This window comes from Balaenoptera ricei, chromosome 16 (assembly GCF_028023285.1).
Source record: "Balaenoptera ricei isolate mBalRic1 chromosome 16, mBalRic1.hap2, whole genome shotgun sequence".
Classification (NCBI taxonomy): Eukaryota; Metazoa; Chordata; class Mammalia; order Artiodactyla; family Balaenopteridae; genus Balaenoptera; species Balaenoptera ricei.
This window is the reverse complement of record NC_082654.1, coordinates 52,279,763-52,304,257: the sequence shown is the minus strand read 5'-3', so window position 1 is coordinate 52,304,257 and position 24,495 is coordinate 52,279,763. Positions and strand designations below refer to the sequence as shown.

Sequence of the window (24,495 nt, the reverse complement as noted above, 5' to 3'; positions counted from 1 at the left end):
TTTGTATTCTCAAAGAACTTGGTTTCCAGTGAAGGGAACATAAACCTGGAGTGGTCTGAGGAACGCTTCTTGGCTTGTTGACAAGAAATAGGAGTCCACATTCATTTGAATGCCCTACGCAGTTATTGAGTTTTACCTGAACTAAATAATAAAATTTGGAGAGAGAGCTTTTGTGGTTGGCCAGGGGAGCTTCCAGTTCTTCTTTAGCTGCTAGTATTCTCTTTGTTCCTTAAATTAAAGTTTCAGGAAGTAATATACTTTGAATCTGCATTTAATAACATCATTTAATGTTCCTAAACCACAAATTCATTTTGAGACTAACTTTCACAAGTTGCTTTGATCCCCATCTGCCTGAGTAAAAAATTGTAGCTAGAGGACAAAAAGGTCAGCTTGATTAAAAAAAATAATAATAATGGGGTTTTTGGGTTGAGCTCGGTGTGCACTCTTTAAAACCATGAAGAATCTGGAATGAAGTTGTATTGTTTTAAACCTTTACTTTTGAAGGTGTTATTTTTACTTATTTAATTGCTATAATCAAGGCTTTGAATCAACTTGACATAGGTGACAGCCAGAAAAAACATGGGAGAAGAGGATATGAGAGAAATGGTTGGGTAACACAAGATAAAAAAAAAAAATTTTTTTTTTAAATTGAATGTAGTTATCTGAATGAGAAAGCAAGTTTCAAGAAGTGACTGGTAGGGGCATGTAGTCATCAGCATTGTTGTTCAGTTAACTGCTCTTGGACTCAGTAGTGAATTTATGCCTATGTAAAATCCCTAAAATGTATGCATTTCATACCTTCTAAAAAGCTATTTGAAAAACTAAAAAAAAAGAATATGAGTGGGTGGTTCATCAGATGATAAGGTAATTGATATGAAAGGAATTTGAAAAAGAGAAAGCTCTTACTTGTTCCTTTGCAAAAACTTCTTTAATCAATTCCTAGGTTCTTTGCAGTCTTCATGCTTCTCTAACCTTAGCTATCCAGTTCCTTCCTTCACTGTTGTCCCTAGCTATCAGTAAACTTCTCAGAATATTTCATTCCTTTGTCAGGAAGGCAGTCTGCATGGATCCTGGAATCAGGTAGAGTTGAACCTGAATTCTCTTAAGTAATTTATGAACTTGTGACTTTGGACAAGTGTTTTAGCCTTTCTGAATCTTGGTTTATCTGTTTAAAATAGAATGAAATCTACCACCTTATAATATTAGGAAGATAAAACAATTAACAGGGACAAAGTGGTAAGGATGTTACCTGTTACATAAGTGCTCAGTAATATTTGCTCCTTCTTTTCCCTTCTTATCCAATTGTGGATTCCTTTTAAAAGCAAAAAACTTTGATTTATAATTTTTTTAAAAAAATTATAAGTAGTTTTGAAAATTCTTTCAAATGTGAACTACCATACTTTAAATGTGCTATACTTAAAAAAATTATTCTTACAGAAAGTAACTCAAAATCTCAGATATTTCCAGGCCCTGTACCAGGTATTATTTTTAGTTCAGCATTAAACTAAAGCTCACAGACAATGTTAAAGTATTTCAGAGAAGATTATATCATTAGATGATGTAGTCAACATGTACTTTTTCAGACTTATGACTGCATTTTTTAATTGCTTAACCGACTGCATACCAGGTAAAGTGTAGCAAAGACAGCACAGCTACTAAAATGAAGCAGATTAACAATGTCTGTTTTATTTCACTTCAGAGTTATAAATAAGTATAGGAGAAAGTTTCATGATATTTAAAGACAGAAGGTAGCTCGTCAACAAATGAAGTGACAATATTCATAACATAAGCAAATATGGAAACTTTATAGAGTTGAGCTGTCAGATTAGCTTAGTTTTAAGACCACAGTCCAAGATGATTGATATCAATTATGTTGCAGTTATTTGTGCACTTAGAAATCAGTAAATAATTTTGATAGGAAATAGTACATTCAGGTTCTAATCTTTTTTCTCCCCCCCACATGATAGCACCCTAAACATTTTGTAGTAACAGTGTGTCTTTCTTGTGGGCTTATCTTGTGCCTCTAAGTTATTAATACTTAAGATGTTCTTGGGGGATAACATATATTACCCTCATTTCAGACAGTCAAGTAGAAGCATAGAGAAGTGAAAGAATAGAGTGTTCCGTTCTCAGTCTACTTGTGACTGGCAGTGAAATGTTAAAGCCTTTCTGATTCACAGATGACTCACCAGAGGACAGAATCTTTAATGTGTGTTATTTAATGATTTGCAGAATGACCCTTATATCTAATATCATTACCAGTTTTCTTATGGTCACCCTGAAAGTATTTGTAGGTGTGGAGTATGTTTTGTGGTAAAGGTCATTATCAGATAATGAGGATGGCAGTCATCTGGCATGGATATGCTGTCCCTTTTCTTGCTCGTGGCAGATAATTGCTGTTAGATCAAGATTCTTTACTGCAGAGTCTAGATTTAACCTGGAGTCCTCAACGTATTGCTCAAGGCCGCTACTACCAGTCAGTCACAGGCCCACAAAATGAAATTACTTTTCAGTCTTGGCTTACTATTTATTAAATTAATTTGCACTAAGATTATGAGTTTACTTAAAAGTTGAGGATCTATCATATTTGTGATCCTATAGCAGGCACAGTTTATGCTCTCATACTTTCTTATGGGTCAAATAAACATGCACACACATTATAAGACAGGCTCAGCTCTATTATTGGTGTGAAGGGAATAGAGAAGGATGCAAAATTAATTTTAACTGGAAAGGTTTGTGAGTGTAATGATTTTGGACTTGGAGGGTAGGATCTTCAAGGTGGTCTTTACAACTTTAGCAAAGGCATAGAAGGTGCAAAATATAGGATGGATTTTGGGGAATGATAGAAAATGTATCTTGGCTAGAATGTATAGTACTGCAGTGATAGGGTAGAAGCAAATAGAGAAGCTTGATCTCTGTACAGTGGGTTTTGGATTTTATTTTGTTGTTCCTGGGCCACACGTGGTTTTTAATCTATAGAATGACATGATCAGATCTGTGCTTTGAGAGAATAACTGTTTTGACAGTTTGAATAGAAGTGGAGTCGGAATCTTGATAACGTAGGAAGCCTTTTTAGTAATGCAGAAAGAGATGAAGGTAAGAACTAGAATTGTGGAATGGATATGGTGAATTTAGAATAAAATTTTAAAGATAAAATTGGTAAGTGAAACATTAAATTGAGGTTGAAGTCTGGAGAAATTGAAATGGTAATTTATGAAAAAATAATGTCTTTTGACTAAAAAAATCCTTTTTTGTGTTTTATCCAAACTTCTATTTTTATGTTTTTTATTTTGTGTAATATTAAACTTAATTTTAAATAATTTTTTGGTAAGATTAAACTGTTTAAGAGTCTTGTTTGATACTGAATAAATTTTTAAAATATTTTAAATGCAGTTTTTTAGTTAACATGTTTTAAATGGCAAAAATATGGGCATATTTAAAGTATTTAAACAATAACGATTTAAAGGTGAAAAGAAGTCTTCTTTTCACCTAATTCTCACTTCCCTAATGGTAATCACTATTAACAGTTTGTGTGTTTAAATATATAGGTGCACGCACATCTCTATGTGATATCTTCTGTCTGTCTGTCTGTTTATTTATCTATCTGGCATGTTACTTTTATAAAAATGGGATCTAGTGTACAATTTCTCAAAGTAGCAAAAACAAACATGTTCATTTACATGTCCCAAAGAGAGTCTTTCTGTAGCACACAATAACAAGAAGCAAAAGCATATAAACTTGAAGTTATGCTTAGTAACCAAAGTTTTAATATTCTTACTTAGAAATGATCTAGCAAACCAGTGATTATCCACTAATTAATTCAGCTTAAGATTAGTCTAAGCTTTTGTTACCTTAAAGTTCTTGGAAATTATTTGTAAGCTGACATACTATGAAACATAATTACTGTTGAAATGAAAAGTTTGTCAGAATAGTCATTCAATTTAAACACAGTTTTACATTTTCATAGTCTTAAACATTGTGTGTGAGTAATACTGGCTTATTTGATCAGTAAGCCTATATACGTTTTAGAAAGTTACTCTAATGGAATAAAGATGTATGCTTGTATTATACTTAACATTGATTAAAAAAAACAGAAGATAAACCTATTTTATTAAACTATTTTTGTTTGCCATTTACCTTAATTATATGAACTTGGTTCTTAAAACCTTTCTGAGTTAATTTCTGTAAGAATAATTTTTAAAAATATAACACATTTAAAATATTAGAAGATCAATTTGCTTATTTTCTGGGAATTTTGGTAATATTCAATTTATAAAAATAGTGCATATTTATCTCTATAAGCCAGTTGGAACAGAGCTGCTTTAAGAGACTTTATAATCTGATTTATTAATACCCTCTGAGGGTAGGAAAGCATTATGTACTCAAAATGAGAGGTAAAGACTTTTTTGAATTAATAGACACATAGCCATACAGACACTGAGAGAGCTTATCTTTTTCCAATTCTCCAATTTTAGCCATGGCTAGAGTTAACAAACACAAACCCTGACCTTTCCAGATACGGAAGAGCGATTCTCCTTCCTGGTTGGCATGAAATTCTTAATTGATTTGAGCTCAAGATAGGTAAACAAAAGAGATAAGTGAACAGGTGACTAATGAATCAGAGTCTTCTTTTTCTCTCACCCAAGGCAGATCTGTATAAACCATTAATTTGTTTACAGAGATCACTGAATGACAGTCCATAAAATCAAATTCTGAATCATTGTTATCACCAACAGAGAATAACTTATTGACCATAAATAAACTAAAAACAAAAACAAAATTAGAAAAGAGGAAAGTTAAAATAGAAAGCACAGTTAACAAAGTTCTATTGCTGTTCTTAGTTCACTTCTGGGAGACAAGAAATGTCTGGGCTTGAGCTGCCTGTGAGGTGTACTATTCTGGCAAAGAAGTAACCTAGCTCTGTCAGGTGAATCCACTGGGTATTTTGGTGGAATTTCCAAAACTACTAAGGATAAATTTTAGAAGAGAATTAAATCATGACTCCTATTCAGATATCAAATGAACATGATAAAGGTTTTATTTATCTCATCATTAATGAGGGAGTCAGAGATATATTATAGCTGGTTCAAGGGAGAATGCAAAGGACACGTACATTTACAGATCAGGAATATTGAAGTGAATTTGCAAAGCTGGCTTCTTCCATCATGGTGGAGAGAAGTCAACTGAAATGGGCAGAATTTATTTGCATGTCTGTAGACAAGAATTGTGTGCTTTACCATTAGTTTTCTATATGTTAACCTCTATCTTTACAGAGTTGTAAAATAGTCCAATGACAATTCCTGTAGGATTAAATTATCCCTAGAAGCTGCAACATTTCATCAAAAGGATCTTTTTTGCTTATTTAAAAGTCTTAAAATTTTCTTTACAAGATGATTTTTTTCAATCTGCATTCCCAGAGAATTATTTCTTTATCCTTGATGTTTTATTAATGTAATTTAGATATATATTTGGATCTATGGTTTATTGTATTTTTCCTTTCCCTTTGTAGATTTTCTTCACCTTTATTTTAGGGCTATTTTCTATCATGTCTACCTGCTTTTTCTCTTCTATTTGTTTAGTTATTCTACTTCAGGGATACTAATTATCTTTCTGTTTAGTCTCTGTCCTACTTATTCTATCTGATTGCCTTGGTATCTCTGTCTTTTTTTCTCCTCAGTACTTAGGTTATCTTATGATTTTTCTTCTTGCCATTAGTTTGATTTTCAGTGTTTGGTTCTTTTTCTTGCTTTTTTTTCAAATTCATTGTTCTTAATTGATTTTCTTAGCTCCATAGCTTTTCTTTTCAATTCTCCTGTTTTGTCTTTTTATCTTTGAGCTTTTGATTTATTAAATGTATGTGCTTATTAGGTTGTTTTCTGTTACAAAGAACTCACTGGGGATTTCCTTATTTTCCTGTGTTATGTTTTCTTTCAGACTAGGTTCTTCTTTTGTTCTTTCCTCTTCCTTCCACCCTCTTGTTTATACAGTTGCATGGCCTTTTCTTTATATCTTGCTAGGTAAAGACTTGGATAGCGAAGTCAAGACTTTGTATCTGCCCTGATATGACATGGGTGAGTTCTCCTTGATGCCATCCTCATCTTAGCTGTGACTTTGTCTCCTCCTTTTACGGTACCCCCTCAATACATCTTTTGAGCAGTGTGTTTTATTCTCTGTCTGCTTCTCTGTAGTTGAAGGATATAAGGTGGTGGTGGGGGGAGAGTTCTTCTGGGGCTCCAGGCTCTCTTGTCTCCTTAGATTTTGTTAAGTGTCCTGTACTGGCCTTAGTCCATCCTGCCGAGGATGTAGTACATTTCTAGGGGCTTCAGACCCTTTCCTTAACTCAGAAGAATGCCTTGGAAGTCAACAGGTTCTGGTGGCCACTCTGCCTGTCTCAGCTTAGGTTTTAAAGCTTCTGTGCTGAAGATGTTCTCCTGGACTTTTCTAGGGCATGCCAAATCAGGTCTCTATCCAAACCGGAGGATATTTATTAAAATATTAAAATATTTATATATTAAAAATTTCAAGTTTTATTAACTCACCAATTTTTCTCATTATTGCTTCTAGGCAGTGTAATCAGGCTAGGAGCCAGATCACACTGTGCAGAATCTTTTTCTGGCCACTACTTTTTAAAGTTTAGAGATTTTTAGTTTAATCATTTTCTTGTTTGACTGTAGCTGGTGGATTTTTGGCTGAAAAATGACACACACACACACACACATATGTATAGTCTGTCTCTCTTTTTTTTTTTATTTTATTTTATTTATTTTTGGCTGCTTTGGGTCTGCGCGCGACCTTTTACTAGTTGTGGCGAGCGGGGGCTACTCTTTGTTTCGGTGCACAGGCTTCTCATTGCGGTGGCTTCTCTTGTTGAGGAGCACGGGCTCTAGGCACGGGGCTTCCGTAGTTGTGGCTCGCGGGCTCTAGAGCGCAGGCTCAGCAGTTGTGGCGCATGGGCTTCGCCGCTCCGTGGCACGTGGGAACTTCCGGACCAAGGCTTGAACCCTTGTTCCCTGCATTGGCAGGCAGATTCCCAACCACTGCGCCACCAGGGAAGCCCTAGTCTGTCTCTTTTATTAGATATTGGGGATAGGAAGTTCTGTAATTCTGTTTCACCCCACTATCTTTACTTAAAAGTCTGTATGATTTTCTAAATATTTACTTTTGAGATGATTAATAACACATATGTACTCTAGAAGCTCTCTAATTCTTAATGTCAGGAATGATTTGGAATCCATTTTTTTTAATTGAAAAAATAAAACCAACAAGTTGAAGACAATGTCTTAAGGTACATAATTTAAAAAAAAAATCAGTGACCCTAAGGCATGTGTTTATCTTTTATTTGAATTTTGCTCTTGTATGTGGTGTTACGACATTTTTATATAACCACAATGAACATATAGTGACCATATGATATTTTTGTTAATGTTAGGGCATTTTAATATTTTTATCTCATTTTTGTAATCTCATCAGATGACATATTATAATTTAAGTTACTCAAATAGAGGACACTTTCTATTTTTATGCTCTTTTGTGTTCATTGAACCTTTTTGTTGTTTTTTATTACCTTTAAAATAATTTGAGGGACTTCCCTGGTGGTGCAATGGATAAGACTTCACGCTCCCTATGCAGGGGTCCCGGGTTTGATCCTTGGTCAGGGAAGTAGATCCCGCATGCATGCTGCAGCTAAGAGTTCGCATGCCACAACTAAGGAGCCCGCCTGCTGTGACTAAGACCCGGTGCAACCAAATAACTAAATATTAAAAAAAATAAATTTGAGAGGTTGAGATTAATGGACTAATCAATGTTATTAAATCATTATACTTCTCACCCTGGCACTAACTGTAATGTATGTTTATATTACTGGATAGAAATTCTTTTGAGATATTTGCTTAAAATGACAGCTGATATTTCAGCCCTTGATGCCAGAAGAATTTTTTTGGTACTGTTGGATTCTTTATCCACATCCTTCCCGTAACTTTAATAATGAAAGTTTTAAAATGTATTCCAGTTTTTATAAGATCAAATGCACTTAAAAATAAAACCAAAGCCACGTTTTTATTTTTAAAGGAAATAATGTTACCCAAAATGGAAGAAATAATTTGGATTGGAAATTGGAAGATGTGCTGTAGAAGTGTTATTTTTTAATACAAATTTGATATTCTAATTTTATTATTTCTGGATTTTGCTATCATCATCCATAGCCCAAGTTAATAAAAGCGTTTACAAAAATGTTTATTTTCTTCTAACATAAAGTTATTAATTAGTACAATCAGTATTTATTAAGAGTTCTGTAGGAATTATGGTAACTTTTGGTTTTTGCTGCATTTAATTATTTAAGAATATGCATTCATATTATGTAATAATCCATGTAATTATCCTTATTTAGAAATGTTTAATCTGCTTTTTTGTCTCCTCAGATTTTGTCAAATTTTAAGAACAAATGCACCATATAGCTCATGGAAGAAAAAACACAAATCAAGACTTTTTTGGGTTCCAAGTTGCCAAAGTATGGAACAAAACCTGTAAGAAGTACACTGCAGCCAATTCCAAATGGAAAACCTGTTAATTTATTGGGAACGTCCAAGAGTAGCAATGCCAAAAGTTACATCAAAAATAATGGCTCTGATTGTTCATTGTCCCATTCATTTAATTGGAGAACGGCAAATAAATACCAATTTAGTGCACAAAGTCCTGAAGAGCCTAACGGTACTCAGAGTTCACATGATAAAGAAATTGATCCTGAAAAACATGCACCTGCTCAAGGAATGTTTGATAAAAATGGGATGAAGGGAGGTTTGAAAAGTATTTCTTTACTCACATCAAAGTTAGCAAAGCCATCTACTATGTTTGTGTCATCTGCAGAAGAGTTAAACCAAAAGTCCTTGTCTGGACCGTCTAATTTGGGTAAATTCACCAAAGGCACATTATTAGGAAGGACTTCATATGCTTCAGTCAGTGCTCCAAAATCGCAGTTGAATGGATTTTATGGAAACCGATCAGCTGGTAGCATACAAAGGCCTAGAGCAAACTCCTGTGCCACCAGAAGCAGTTCTGGAGAAAGCTTAGCACAATCCCTAGATAATATTAAATCTCTTGCTTGTGAAAAAATGGTTAGGTCACAGAGTTTTTCACATTCCATTCAGAATTCCTTCCTTCCACCTTCATCTATAACCAGATCACATTCCTTCAATAGAGCTGCAGATCTTACAAAGCCTTATCAGAATCAACAGCTACCCATTAGAGTGCCTCTGAGGTCAAGTATGCTAACAAGAAATTCTCGGCAGTCGGAAGTACTCAATGGGAATGAACATTTAGGGTATGGATTTAATAGGCCTTATGCTGCTGGTGGAAAGAAGTTGGCTTTACCAAATGGCCCGGGTGTAACTTCCACTTTGGGTTATAGGATGGTTCATCCCTCTCTACTGAAATCTGGCCGACCTCCATTTTCTGGGACTATCACAGTTGATGGTAATAAAAATTCACTGGCTGACACATGTATAGAGGAAGATGCTGTACTTGTGGCTAAGGACAGAGCTAAGGATAAGGACCAAGAACTAATTGAAAATGATAGTTATAGAACAGAAAATGACCAGACCATGAAGCATGATGCTAAAATTAGATACCTGAGTGATGATGTGGATGACATTTCATTGTCTTCTCTGTCATCTTCTGATAAGAATGATTTAAGTGAAGACTTCAGTGATGATTTTATAGATATAGAAGATTCCAACAGAACTAGAGTAACTCCAGAGGAAATTTCTCTCGAAGAAAAGTGTGAAAATGTACCACCGAAGGATATATTTGATTCCCCCAAGGAAAATGAAAAATCCTTCAGTAAAACTGATGAGTGGATAGATATAAGTGTCTCTGGTAAATATTAATGTCCTTAATTTTTTTTGCTTTCTCCTAGATAATAGAACTGAATTTACACTTAGGATTATCTTCTGATTAATTCCAGGATACTAACAATTTCATGGAAGGATGGATCTAGACAAAATTGGAATGGGGCAACATTTACTTTCCTTGTGACTTTTGTCCCTTGTTCTATTTTTCATGCTAAAACAACATCCATAAAAACATTCATTCCCTTATGGTATTTTACCTTTGCTCTTCTTTGTCACACACAGGCTTATTCCTGCTTGCTTCAAAATTATTTTTTTTCCCTGCTTCCTCCAATCAGTGGCAGCCTGTTTTAAACCATCTCTTCCTTTAGGGTAGTAGATCACTACTATTTGTTAAGAGTAAAGCTGTACCGAAGGGTAAATGGACTAATATAGGTTATGTCCAATCTAATGAATTTTTTTATCCTAGGCAATTTTCATTTTTTTAAAGGAAGACTTAGATTTCTTGCTTAGTAGACTTAATAGTTAAACTTTCAGAGGAGCTTTATTTTTTTAATTGAGGAGAGTGAGATAGCACCTGTTAAACATTTCTTCTTATACTTGGTAATCCTGGTGCTAAATACTGGAGAAAATACATCTCTGTGCCCATCTGGCCTGAAAAAGGAACAAACTGAGGGTTTGGGTATAGGCATGTAGTCTGGTTGAGGGACTAGGCCATCCCTAGAGATGTGCATAAACCCTTGACTGTCTGAGGGTCTTCTAGTTAGGAGTGACTGCTGGAGCAAGTTATTTCCTTATAAGGAGTCAACTGCAAGGTTAAATGATATACACAGAGTAAAGAGTTTCCTGGGCAGTGCTTAAAAATAAATATCTTAGGAAATATTCAAAGAATATGAGGCTTTATGTACATTTCTAGAAATATTGCAGAAGTGAAAGATGGCTCAATGAATTTTCTTTATTGGGAAATATTTCAGTAGGTTATTTTTAAGATGTTGCATCTTGATTTTTTTATTGTTTAGATTTAGAAGATGCTAGTTATGAATACTTTTTTGCCAACTTTTTTGCTATATCAAATTATTAAAGCTTATATTTTTTGAACCTGAGAATTATATTTTTGTGAATTAATAACTTTTTTTTCCCTCTCTTTTAAAAAATCAGTTGAAGACAGGAGTGAATGTTCAAAACATGCTTCTGGAAACAACTTGATTTCACCAGATACAGATTACAGAGCTGGTTCTTCATTTGAACTCTCTCCATCTGATAGCTCTGATGGAACGTACATGTGGGATGAAGAGGGCTTGGAGCCCATTGGAAATGTCCACCCAGTTGGGAGCTATGAGTCCTCTGAGATGAACAGCATAGTATGTATGGATTTATATACCATTTTGGAACATTTTGTTTACTTTGCTATAGAGAGACTTGGGATATTGATTGGATTTTTTAAATTTATGAACTAACTCTCCTAGTTTGTGAAATGGGAATTCATATCTCTTAAGGGCCTACAAAACATCTGGTCTTAATACATAAGCATATATTTGTATCATATAGCACGAGTTAAATATGTTCTCATACACACATATTCATAATATAGTTGACCCTTGAATAACATGGGTTCGAACTACGAGGGTCCACTTATATGTGAATCTTTTTCAATAGTAAAAATACTACAATACTACACAGTCTGTGGTTGGTTGAATTTGCGGATGCGGAAATGCGGGTATGGAGGAACAGCGTATATATAGAGTGCCGATTGTAAGTTAAACGTGGATTTTCGACTGTGTGGAGAGTCAGCACCTCTAACCCCATGTTGTTCAAAGGTCAGCTGTATGTAAATAAATACACACACATATATTCATATGGACACACTGTACTGTTCAGGTTAAGCTAGGCTAGTGGTTCTCAGTAGGGGAAGGCAATGTCTGGAGACATTTTTGGTTGTTACATTGAGGGATGCTGCTGGCAACTAATGGGTAGACACTGGGATGCTGCTTAACATCCTGTAATGCACAGGATAGCACCCACGACAACGATGTATCCAGCCCAAGATGTAAATAGTGCTGCTGATGAGAAATCCTGGGCTAAGCTGTTCTGAGGTAACATTCTCAGTGCCAACTCTCAGTGACTTAACACAATAAAAGTTTATTTTTTACTCTTAAAATGTCTATTGTAGGTCTGGACAACTCTCTAGGGCAACTGTCTTCAGTGTTCTAAGCTGCTTTGATCTTGGGGCTTCACCATGGCCTTTTGAGACCCTTTGTCACTCTGGTAACAAGGATCTCACACATGCCGATACTGCCAGAGGGTCTCACACATGCAGTTACTGCTGTGGCCTGCAGATGGCATATAGCACTTTTACTCACAACATACTGACCGGTACTAATCTTATGTACTGAGTGGGCAGGAAGTGTAATTTTCTTGTGTGCCTGGTAGGCAAGGGCACCAGATATGGATGAGCACTAGAGGACCTACCATATATTTATACATGCATATTTTAAGAAAAATTGCAAGTAATGTGGATTATATGCCATGTGAGTAAAGTATAGTTGGTATAATTAAAGTTATTCCCTGTAGTTACTGAGTATATAAAATCAGTTTTCCAGTAGTTGTATGGGAAAATTGGTAGTCTTTGTGGATATACTAAATTCCAGGTAGACTTCAGGTGATGTAATTTTCACAGGTTTATCCATATAAACCTGTGACTTGGAAAAAAATAAACGTTGTTACCAGAGGCTTGTTAAATTGCACAGACATGGAGAGGACATGTACTTAATTTAGAGGCAGCATCTCTTATTTCGTTAGATAAAGAAAGTTCAGAAAATATTACAGTTTAGGGCCTTATGTGCTCTCTTACTAGGACTTTTAAAGCGAATATGATTGAAGTTGAAATGACCATTGTGTCCAGTAGATGGCAGCAGTCAGCCGCCTAGTACCTGACATTTTTCAGACAGTTCACTGTTCTTGTAACATAAATGATGAAATAGCCTCTGGAAGAGTTCAGTACACATCTGAATTGACCATTAGTCTCTAAGATCCATGAATTTCCTCCTTAATCATTTGGCTTGTGTATATGGGATGGGAGACTACAAAAGTGTTCATTCTGTGCTTTGGAACGGAATGGTGTCTTGTGTTCTCTTCGGATCTAAGAGGAAGGTAGTCTGAGAAAGGATGGAGAATTGATGGTAAAATTTGAAAAGAGTGTTTAAGATCTACTGTGATAGTGGATTTACCATTTATGCTCTAAAATTCTATCAACTGTTTGCTTTTTCTATTTTAAATTAATTTTGTTACATGTGTACCTGTTTAGAATTGTTTCCTTGGTGAATTGGACTTCCAGTCATTGTTTAGTGATCCTCTCTAACCCTCATATGCTTTTTGTCTTAAGGCCTCTTTTTTTTCAGAATTAGTATATTTTACCAGTTTTATTTATATATTTTCTATCCTTTCACTATCAGCTCTTTTGATATATAACAAATAGGTTATTATTTTTAAAAAAATACAATCTGTCTTTTGCTTTTAACTGGTGAGTTTGGTCCTTTATGTTTGCATTTATTGATATACTTGGAATTAACTCTGTTATCTTATATTTTTATTTAAATTATCTCACTTTTTCTGTTTCTTCTTTCTCCTTTTTCTAAAACAGTATATCTAACTTACCCAAAAAGAACTTTAGTCTGTTCTCATTTTCCTTTGTCTCTCCATTGCCTCCTTTGTCTCACCAAAGACATTTCCTAATCTTGTGTCCTTCCCCACAAGCACCACTATGGTTGTTCTTTACAACAGTGCTCATTCCGGTCCAGGTTGAGGTTAGGAGCCTTCACTAGAATGTGAGTCAGCTGTGTCCACAACTAACAGTTTAGTTCAAATCCATTGTTTAGTTTAGCTGATTTTCTCTTTGAAGAAAGCAGTGTGTTGATGCAGTCTGGTGCAAGCTCCTTATCTTGTCATAGGTCCTAACAGTTTGTAGACGGACTACTTTGCATAGCACTTGTCTAGAATCTAGGCTATTTTTTTTTTTTTTTTGCTTAAATATTGACAGTGGTTTGTTGAGGTATAATTTAAATACAATAAAATGTACAAGTCTTTTGCATATAGCATAGGGAATTTTGAAAATGTGTGTACTTGTTTAACAATCATCCGCATTTATGACATAGAATATTTCCTGCACACCAGAATATTTCTTGTGCTCTTCAGTCATTCTGTTACCCCACCCCAGGAGCAACCACTGTTCTGATTTCTATTGCTGTAGCTTAGTTTTGCCTTTTCCTGAATTCAATATGAGTAAAATTATAGACATATGTTGTTTATATCTGGCTTCTTCTAATAAATGTTATATGCATATTTGTTAGTTGTTGTTTGCTCATTCTTCTTGTTACATAATAATCCATTGTGTGAATATATTGTAATTTATTTTATTCTGCTGTTGATTGACATTTAGATTGTATCTGGTTTTGGGCTACTGCTTCTGCTGTGAAGATTTTGCAGCATGTTTTTTGGTGAACATTTATGCATTTCTGTTCACAAAATATGCAGGAGAGGAATCGCTGGATTATAGGGTATACTTATGTCTATAGCTTTAGATGCTTTCAGTTTTCCTAAGTGGTTGTATCAGTTTAAACTCTCACTAGCAGTAAATAAGCATTCCAGAAATTCCACTTTCTAGTTTATACTTTATGTTGTCTGTTTTTTTTGCATTTTTGCTATTCTGGTGGGGGTATAGTAGTATTGCATTGAGATTTTTGTCCTGTGGTTTGTGGTAACTACTTGTTTGCCATTAGTATATACTCTTCTGTGAAGTGCCTTCTGTTGGGCTCTATGTATTTTTTCTTAATTGGTTTGTAAAAATCGTTTATATATTTTGGATATAAATTTTATATATATACACACACATATACACATATGTGTATACATTTTTATATATATGGATTGCTTTAAAAACCTTTTAATAGTGTCTTTTGATGAATAGAATTTAACAATTTAACATTTTTCCTTTATTATTAGCACTTTTTGCACTGTGAGAATTTTTTGTCTACTCTAAAGTTATGAAGGTATATTCCAATGTTTATTTTTAAAAGCTTTGTTTTTTAACCTTTCCTATTAAGGTCTACAAGCCATCTCGGAATTATTTTTGTGCATGATATAAGGTAGAGGTCAAGATTAATTTTTTTTCTTCTTTTGGAAAAGTCATATTTTTCCTACTCTACTGCAGGGTTTTCTTTGTCGTAAGTCAGTAACTGTATCTATGTATTTCTTGCCTCTCTTTTAGTTCATTGGTCTCTTTGTTTATCCTTGTGTCAGTGCTACACTGCTTTAATTGTTGTAGCTTTAAAATAAGTATTGACGTCTGGTAGTGTAAGTCTTCTAGTTTTGTTCTTTTCCAAGGTTTCCCTAGTTGGCTTTTTGTAATCTATTTAAATGTTAGAATGAGTTTGTCAGTTTCTGCAAAGAACCTATAGGGATTTTGAATGGGATTGCATTGAATTTATAGATCAGTCTGGGGAGAAATAACATATTTACTATAGTGAGTCTTCTACTTTATGGGTGTGGTCTGTTCATTTATTTGGGACTTTAAGAAATATTTATTGCTAATATTTTGTACTTTTCTGTAAAATTTTATACATATTTGCATTATTTTTAGATATTTGATTTGGTTGCTATAAATGGTACCACTTTAAAAATTTTATTTCCTGAGTTTTTTATATATAAAAATACTTGATTTTTATATTTTGACCTGTTTTTTCAGTGACCTTGGTAAATCCACTTACTAGTTTTGATAATTTGCCTGTGAATGTTTTTGTAGTTTCTACATATACTATACAATGATACCATTTGCAAAGGCTCAACATCCCTCCTAAACCCTCCTCCCACCCCACCCTTTATTGCACTGGTTAGAACCTCCAACATAATGTTGAATTGAAATGGTGATAGAATTTTAGGAAAATTTTAATAGCTCACCATTAATATTTGTGTGTATGCATATGTGTGTGTGTGGGGGGGGTTGTAGATATTTTTCATCAGATTAAAGAAGTTCCCTTTTACTTTATTTGCTGAATTTTTGTTGTGAGTGAATGTTAATTTTTTTATCAAACACTTTCTCTACATCTATTGAAATGATTAAATTATTATTGTTATTTCTGTTAGCGTGGTAGATTGCATTTCTTTTTTTTTTTTGGGCCATGCTGTGCCGCTTGCAGGATTTTAGTTCCCCGACCAGGGACTGAACCCGTGCCCCCTGCAGTGGAAGTGTGGAGTCCTAACCACTGGACTGCCAGGGAATTCCCTAGATTGTATTTATTGATTTTCAAATATTAAACCACCTTTCCATCCCTGGAATAGATTTACTTGGCACTTGAGTGTGATGTACTATCCTCTTATAATGTTGTTAACTTGATTTCCTAATATTGAATATGTATTTATGTTCATTTTTTTTTGCATTTATGTTCATGAGCAAGATTGCTTTGTAATTTTCCTCTTTTTTTGTGGGGGAGGGGGTATTCTTGTGGTGTTCTGGTATCAGGGTTATGTTGGCTTTATAAATGGGTTGAAAAGTGTTACTTTTTTTTTTTCCCTTTGAAGAGTTTATGTACAATTCATGTGGCTTCTTCCTTAAATGTTTAAAAGAATTCACCAGTGAAACCTTTTGGACCTGGAGTTTTCTTTGTGAAAAGAATTTTAAGAACAGATTTAATTTTTAAAATAGATGTTGGCCCATTAAGGTTTATATATATATTTATTCTTGTGTTGGTTTTGAGAACTTGTCCATTTCATCTAAGATGTCATTTGTTGGTGAAGGTTGTTCAGGATTATCTTATTTTTTTTTAAACATCCTTATGGTCTTGTAGTGATGTTCACTTTTTCATTCCTGATTCCTGATTCCTGCTAATTCATTCATTAGCACCCTAGTAGCAAATATAAAAATGAGTTTCTTCTAATGTGTCTTACTTTAAAACAATGATTTCTAAACCATGTTGTATAGGCCATCTTTTTTTTTTAACCTTTAATGCATTTATGTATCTGTGGATAATACATGATATCGTTTTGTATATCTGTTTTACAACTTATATAAGTGATACATGATGTTCTGTGATTTTTTTTCTTTTTACTCAGTTTTATGTCTTTGCGGTACATGTGTATTTATATTATAGGTCTATTTCATTTATTTTTACTACTGTATAATATCATTTAAATATACTATTTTTTTGCTCTCCGTTCCTCTGCTAATGGACATTCAAGTTATTCCTCACTAGTAATATCAAGACAGTGCAGCAGTGAACATTCTTACTCATGTTTCTTTGATCATATATGTCAGGATTTCTCTAGGATATAAACCTAGGGATAGCATTACTGGATCAGAGGATCTGTGGATATTCAGCTTTACCAGATGCTGCCAAATATCTTCCTAAAATGGTTCTACTAATTTATACTTTGCAGCAGTGAATGAAAATTTCTCTTGCTCCTTATCTTAGCCCACTTGCTATTATCTGACTTTAAAATTTTAGCCAGTCTGTTGAGTGTGAAATGATACTCATTTTAATTTGCATCTACATCACTATTAATTTTATAATTTTTTCATATATTTACTGGTTGTTTGGTTTCCTTTTCTGTGTATTACTTATTTACTGATTTTTCTACTGAGTTGTTTGTCTTTTTCTTCTTGATAAAAAGTTTCTTGTGTGGTCTGAATTTAATTCTTGTTAAATAAAACAAATATTTCTTGTCACAAATATCTTCTCTCAGCCATTGGCTTCTAACTTTTTTTTTTTTTTAATTAATTTATTTATTTATTATTTATTTTTGGCTGTGTTGGGTCTTCGTTTCTGTGCGAGGGCTTTCTCTAGTTGTGGCGAGCGGGGGCCACTATTCATCGCGGTGTGCGGGCCTCTCACTATCGCGGCCTCTCTTGTTGCGGAGCACAGGCTCCAGACGCACAGGCTCAGTAGTTGTGGCTCACGGGCCCAGTTGCTCCACGGCATGTGGGATCCTCCCAGACCAGGGCTCGAACCCATGTCCCCTGCATTGGCAGGCAGACTCTCAACCACTGCGCCACCAGGGAAGCCCCTTCTAACTTTTTTTGTTGCCTTTACCATGTATAGTTTTAAATTTTCATGTAATTAAATTTAGTAATGTTTTTCTTTATGGTTTTTACTGTGTGTGTGTGTGTGTGTGTGTGTGTGTGTGTATGATAAAGACAAAAGCCAGGGCTCTGAGACAAGCTAGATTAAAAATCCCATCACTGTCATGTACTAGTTGTATATCTTTGGATTCTGTTCCTTTTTTTTTTTTTTTTTTTAATAAAATGGAGATAATAACAGTACATATCTCCAGGGCTGATATTAGGAAGTACATGCCTGAATGTTTTAACAGCCATGTGATAATGGTTGTTGAGTACTTTGAGTATCATCTCGGACTACCCCCTGGAATTGCAGTGAACCTTAAGTAAGGTCATACATATAAAATACTTAATGCCAGGGAAATAACAAGAGCTCAACAAATGTTAGCTATTTATTATTTTTCTGTTGTCTTCATTTGTTTACATGTAAGACTTTAATCCATCTGAAGTTGGTATGAGGCATAATAATTTACCCTCAGTAATGTTCTTTCATAATATACTTGCTGTGCAAAAAAGACTTAACATAGCAGGCCTGAGATTGCCTATCCTTAGCTGGCCCTTTGCTGGTAAACAGTTCCCTTACTGTGATACGAAACTTTCCCTAAGTGATAAAGAGTGGTTCACTGTGCCTCAACTGTGCATGTGGTTTATTCTGTGTACCTGCTTTCCTTCTGGGGTTCTGGAGTTTTGGTATGTCCTAGGCAGAGGGTGCCCATGTCACCAGCCCTCAATAAAAACAACCGAATTTCTTAGGAACGTCTGTAATAGACAACACTTTTCACGTGTTGTTACAACTTGTTGCTGGAGGAATTAAGCATACGCTGCGATTCCACTGGGAGAGGACTCTTGGAAGCTTATACTTTGTTTTTTCAACTTCGTCCCATGTGCCTTTTCCTTTTTTTATTTTGTTTCGTGTCTTTGTGCTGGAACAAATCTTAGCTGTGAATATCTATGACTGCTGAGTCCTGTGAGTCCTTCTTGTGAACCATCTAACCTGGGGGTGGTCTTGAGGACTCTGACATAGGTACTGATTAGAAGTTATCTTTGTTCGCTGCAGTAAGTATATTTTTAATTTATCATCTTTTATATTTTTATAATAATCCTTTGAAGTAGCTATGGACCAGTTACTAACTCTTGCTTCAGATCTGGATGAGTTTAGATGCGTTGAGTGAACTGATATTGATAGGTTGGGAACTAGCTTGCTGACTGTTGTACTCTCAGTCCTGTATTCTTGTTTTTCAGCCTTATATCTACTCAGGATAACTGAGCATTTTAAAACTCAGGAAACTTTTAGTCGACATTTAACTTTTTTGAACATGAAATATAGCATTTTTTTTTGTTAGTAAATATTGTCCGAATCATATTGTATGTGAACAATTAGAGGCAAAAACATTTTCCACTGTTGTACACCGAATCACAACCCTCTTTGCTGTGGTGCTGTGACCAATATAAGAGCTCTCATTGAAGAGGAATTGAATTACAATGTCACAATGACTGATTTCCTAACACTGATATATTTAGGGATTGATAATTTTAAATCATCACATGGAGTGCTTTTATTTTTGGAAGGATTTTTATGGAAGGCTAAAGAAGTGGTTGAACCAGATTTTCCCTGAAAGTGTCTAGCTTTATTTTTCTATTTTATCAGCCTTGACTTATGTTCACGTAGTAGGCAGGTTTAACCTTATCATTTAAATAGAACCTTTTTTACTTTGAAATGTAGATTCAAATTCTTGCTTGAATGCTTTTGACACATCAGTAAGTAGTTATGCCTCATGATGCTAACACATTTTATTACAAATTTTTTTACCTGTGTTTTACTAAGGGAACAGCTGGCTAGATTTGGGTTTCTACCTTTGTGGCTGATGTTGCTAGACTTTATTGAGACTTAAATGTATGCTGAATATCATAATAATCTTAGCAGTAATTTACGTGGGAATAGGACTCCCATAGGTTTTTTTGCACTGAATTTTGGAATTTCCTGTGGTCTAGAAATGTAGCAGAGGAATACTAGAATATCAAATTTGGTTTTTATTTTTCATATTTAGTTTTATTTGGCTTTAATTTGTTTCCTGTTTCTTTGGGGTATATTAACAGGGACCAGCAAGCTACAGCCTTGAGGCTGCCCACCCATTTTTGTAAGTAAATTTACGTATATGTAAAGTTTAATTTACACGTAGTCTGTGGCTGCTTTCTGCCACTGTGGCAGTATTGAGTAGTTAACAACAGAGACTATTGCACACAAACCTAAATATTTACTATCTGGGCTTTGAGAAGATGTTTGCTGACCCCTACATTAGAACACTGCAGATAATTTTAAAGATTCAGAAATTAACTTTTTAAACCAAATAAAAATCTATGGAAAATTTTTAGGCATTTAGTTTTCTCTTTGTTGTCATTGCTACGCCGTTCTTCCTCTGACCCGCAGTGGAAGGTATCCATCAATCCATTTAACATATTTGAGTGACCATCATGTGCAGAGCACTGAGGATACAGTGATCAAGACAGCTGTAGGATCTGTTTTTGTGCTTATATTCTATTAAGGCAAATGTAGTTGAAATATTTAGCTAACTCATTAATTATCTTCAATCGCTAAGTGGAGAAAGTGCTACAAAGGAGAATTACAAAGTGTGAAAGTGTATTATTGGAAAACCTGGTCTGGTGTGAGTGTAAGGTAAGGCTTTTTCAGGAAATGATGTTTAGGTTTAGTTGGCCCAGGGATACAGTAGGTAAAAAGGGTATATGTAATTGGAAGAATGTCAGGTGTTTTAGTAAACGGGATATGGAAATGCCTTGAAGTAGGAAGGGATCATGGAGTGTTTGCGGAAATATGAGAAGGCCAGTATGGCCTGAGCACTGACACAGAGGGGAGGAGTGGCAGGAGAGAGGAGGCTATTAGTATCGAGCTTTTATGGAGCACAAAGGGTTTGAATCTTTATCCTAAAAACTGAAGGGGAGCTGTTGGAGGATTTTAAGCTGGAAAGGGACATAATTTGATTCACATTTTAAAACCGCTCTGTATAAAGATTGAATTAGGGGGCTTCCCTGGTGGCGCAGTGGTTAAGAATCCGTCTGCCAATGCAGGGGACACGGGTTCGAGCCCTGGTCCGGGAAGGTCCCACATGCCACGGAGCACCTGGGCCCATGCACCGCAGCTGCTGGGCCTGTGCTCTGGAGCCCGCAGACCACAACTGCTGAGCCCACATGCTGCAACTGCTGAGGCCTGTGCGCCTGGATCCCATGCTCCACAACAGGAGAGGCCACTGCAGTGGGAGGCCCGTGCACCGCAACAAAGAGTAGCCACAACTAGAGAGAGCCCACGCACAGCCAAAAATATAAATAAATAAGTAGAAAAAAAAATTGAGTTAGAAGAGAGAGAGAAAGTATGCTGGAAGCTGTCATTCAAGTGAGGGGTGGTAGTGGCTTGGGCTAAAGTGACGGTAGAGTGAAGATGTAGTGGGGTCAGCAATCTTGAAAACGGGTTTAGAGGGTACAGCTGATGAAATTCAGTTACTCATTGACGGTAGGGGAGAAAAGTGTCACTTCCTCCCGTTTAGAAGTTATGATTAGTACTGTTGCTCTCATTCATTCTGCCAGAATCATCCTAAATTGTCAGTTTGACTTGTTATTTTCCTGATGATTTTCCCATTCCTTATAATGTCAAATGTAAACTCCTTGACTGGCTCTCCATGGTCTGTTCTCACTTTATACAGGTCTGTCTAGTTGCTTTTAATCTCCAGTTCCTACTACATGTCTTGAATATAGTTGATATTTCTCTCTCTCATCACTCTTTTAGGTTTCTGGCACTAAATAAAGACTCAATATATACTTGTTGAAATGGGTGCCATGATGACATGCCATTTAATTCAAAATAAATGGAAACCCTTAAACTAAATATAATGTTTAATATTATTCAGTATTTTTCCATACACATTGTGACATAACCTATTTACAAAGTAAGTTTCTAAGGTACCACGTGTCATAATAGCAAGTTGCAAGTAACTAAAAATGTGACATTAGCATAGGTGTGATAGTGGAGGGACAGCTTACAGAAAGTTGAGACCGTCCTAATATAGGTAAATGAAAATCTCAAACTGACATTAATATTTTCAGTATGCTCTGATATAGAATACAGAACTTGAATGCATAGAAGGGATCTAATCCAACTCATTTAACTATTTTACAGATAAGGGGAAGGAATGAGATGAGGAAACTAAAGTTTTCTTAGTTTCCTTTTTTTTAGCTAGACTAGTGAATCTCCCATGTCCATTTAATTACTAGCGTAGCTTCTTTTTTGGCCTGTTAATGTAACTTTTAGGTTTAAAAACAAAGTTTAAATTTATCACACATGGTTGTTGTGACCCTTTAAACATAATACTTCACTCTATATTGTTTCTTGTAGATTAAATCTGTTTAATATGGAGTTCAATTCAGTAATTATTTATTGAGCTTCTGGTACATCTCAGACACTCTGTTAAGTGCTGAAGTTACTGAATATGCATAAGGCTGTCTTTGTCCTTTATGAATTCAAAATCTAGTATGATAGGCAAATATAAATAGATAATCATAGTATAATTTTTAAGTGATATCATGCATGCTGTGTTAGCATGTGCATGATATACTTAAGAGGAAGTGACATCTGAGTTGAGTTTTGAAAAATGGATACAAAGTTGACCAACTGGTCAAGGAAAAGGGAGGGTGAGCATTTTAGGCATAAAGAATAGCATGTACAGTGACCTGGAGAGATCACAAAATCGTGATGTATGAGAGGAATATCTGCACACTAATAGTATAAAGTGTGAAGTAGAGAGTAATTAGAGATGAAGCTGTGGAATTAATAAAGTGGAAAGGAAGAAAAATCTTATATCTCAAATCAGAAAGACAAGTGATGTTTACAAATCAGATTTTAGAATAAGACAGATATAATTTAAATATTATATCAACATCTATATTTCAGATCTTTATACACACTTCCTGTCTGTCTAAACTCCTTCTGGGTCAAAGCCTGTGTTTCAGAGAAAAAGTTAGTGAATTTAAAAGTAGTTTGTCTTATGGTTACCAAGGGAGAAAAGGCGGGGGAGGGGTAAATTGGGAGATTGGGATTGACATATGTACACTACTATATGTAAAATAACTAATAAAAACCTACTGTATAGCACAGGGAACTCTAGTCGATACTCTGTAATAACCTATATGGGAAACGAATCTAAAAAAGAGTGGATATATGTATATGTATAACTGATTCACTTTGCTGTACAGCAGAAACTAACACAACATTATAAATCAACTATACTCCAATAAAAATGAATTAAAAAAATAAAAGTAGTTTTTAAAAAAAAAAAAGAGTAATTAGTTCACTACCAAGTCCCTTTTACCTAACATAGGACCTGGCATAGAGTAGATGCATAGTTAGTAATATTTATGAAGAAAATACTGAATTCTGTGAGTTGGATCAGATAGTTATTAAAACTAGTTATGGTTAATGAGGACACTGAAGACTGAGGAGTTAAATGCCTTTTATGAATTTTAGGAGTTGTTGAAGTTGCTGTTCTAACCTAAATGATTAGTCACTTCAGAACTGTTAATTTGTACCCCCATAGGAAACACCTTTATCAGTGAAAGTAAGGTGTTTATATAGAATTCCTTTGACTTTAGTCTTGCAGACTCCGTTCATTTCCACAGTTACTTTGGACAGTGCTTTATTCCCCTCACCTCCTTCAGTGAGGTTGTTTCATAAACTTAAAAAAAAAAAAGCATGATTAAGATTTACTCTTTGTGCTATAAAGATCATTGAATTTTGACAAATGCTTAATGTCTTGTATCATAAAGAATAGTTTCACCATCCAGAAAATGTCCCCTATATTTTATGTTTATCCCTCCCTGCAGTGAACCCCTTGCAAACACTAATGTATAGACCATCTCTATAATTTTGTCTTTTTAAGAATGTCATATAATTGAAATCATACAGCACATAGCTTTTTCATATTGGTTTCTTTCATTTAGCAATATGAATTTAAGATACATCTGGGCCTTTCTGTGGCTTGCTACCTCATTTCTTTTTATTGATGAATAATATTGCATTGTACCACAGTTTGTTTATCCATTCAGCTATCAAAGGACATGTTGGTTGCTTCATTTTTGGCCATTATGAATAAAGCTGCTATAAATATTCACATGCAGATATTTATGTGGACAGGTGTTTTCAACTCATTTGGGAAAATACCAAAGAGTGCAAATGCTCAATCACGTGGTGAGACTGTTTAGCCTTATAAGAAACTGCCAAACTGTTTTGCAAAGTAGCTGTACCATTTTGCATTTCCACTGGCAGTGAGTGAGAGTTCTAGGTCCTCTGTGTCCTCACCAGCAATTGGTATTGTCAGTGCTTTGTGGTTTAGGCATTCTAATAGGTGTATAGTGGTATCCTGTTATTGTTTTATATTTATAATTCCCTAATGACAAATGATGTTGAGTATCTTTTCATATGCTTGTCATCTGTATATCTTTAAGTGTCAGTTTGGATCTTTTGCCCATTTTAAAATTCATTTC

The 24,495-nt window shown here is 34.9% G+C and overlaps 1 protein-coding gene across 11 annotated transcripts in view; it reads left to right on the top strand.

Annotated features, from left to right (window-relative positions):
* The window catches only part of CCSER2 (coiled-coil serine rich protein 2), a 157,912-nt gene that overhangs the window by 27,417 nt on the left and 106,000 nt on the right, over nt 1–24,495 (top strand). For all 11 annotated transcript variants that reach the window (XR_009497904.1, XM_059899510.1, XM_059899508.1 and 8 more), the window contains 2 exons: nt 8,418–9,870; nt 11,001–11,203. Coding sequence is in view for 10 of the 11 variants with exons in the window: in XM_059899510.1 (XP_059755493.1) it covers nt 8,457–9,870; nt 11,001–11,203 (1,617 nt within the window). In the remaining variant the exon portion in view is untranslated. The remainder of the gene's footprint in view (nt 1–8,417; nt 9,871–11,000; nt 11,204–24,495) is intronic.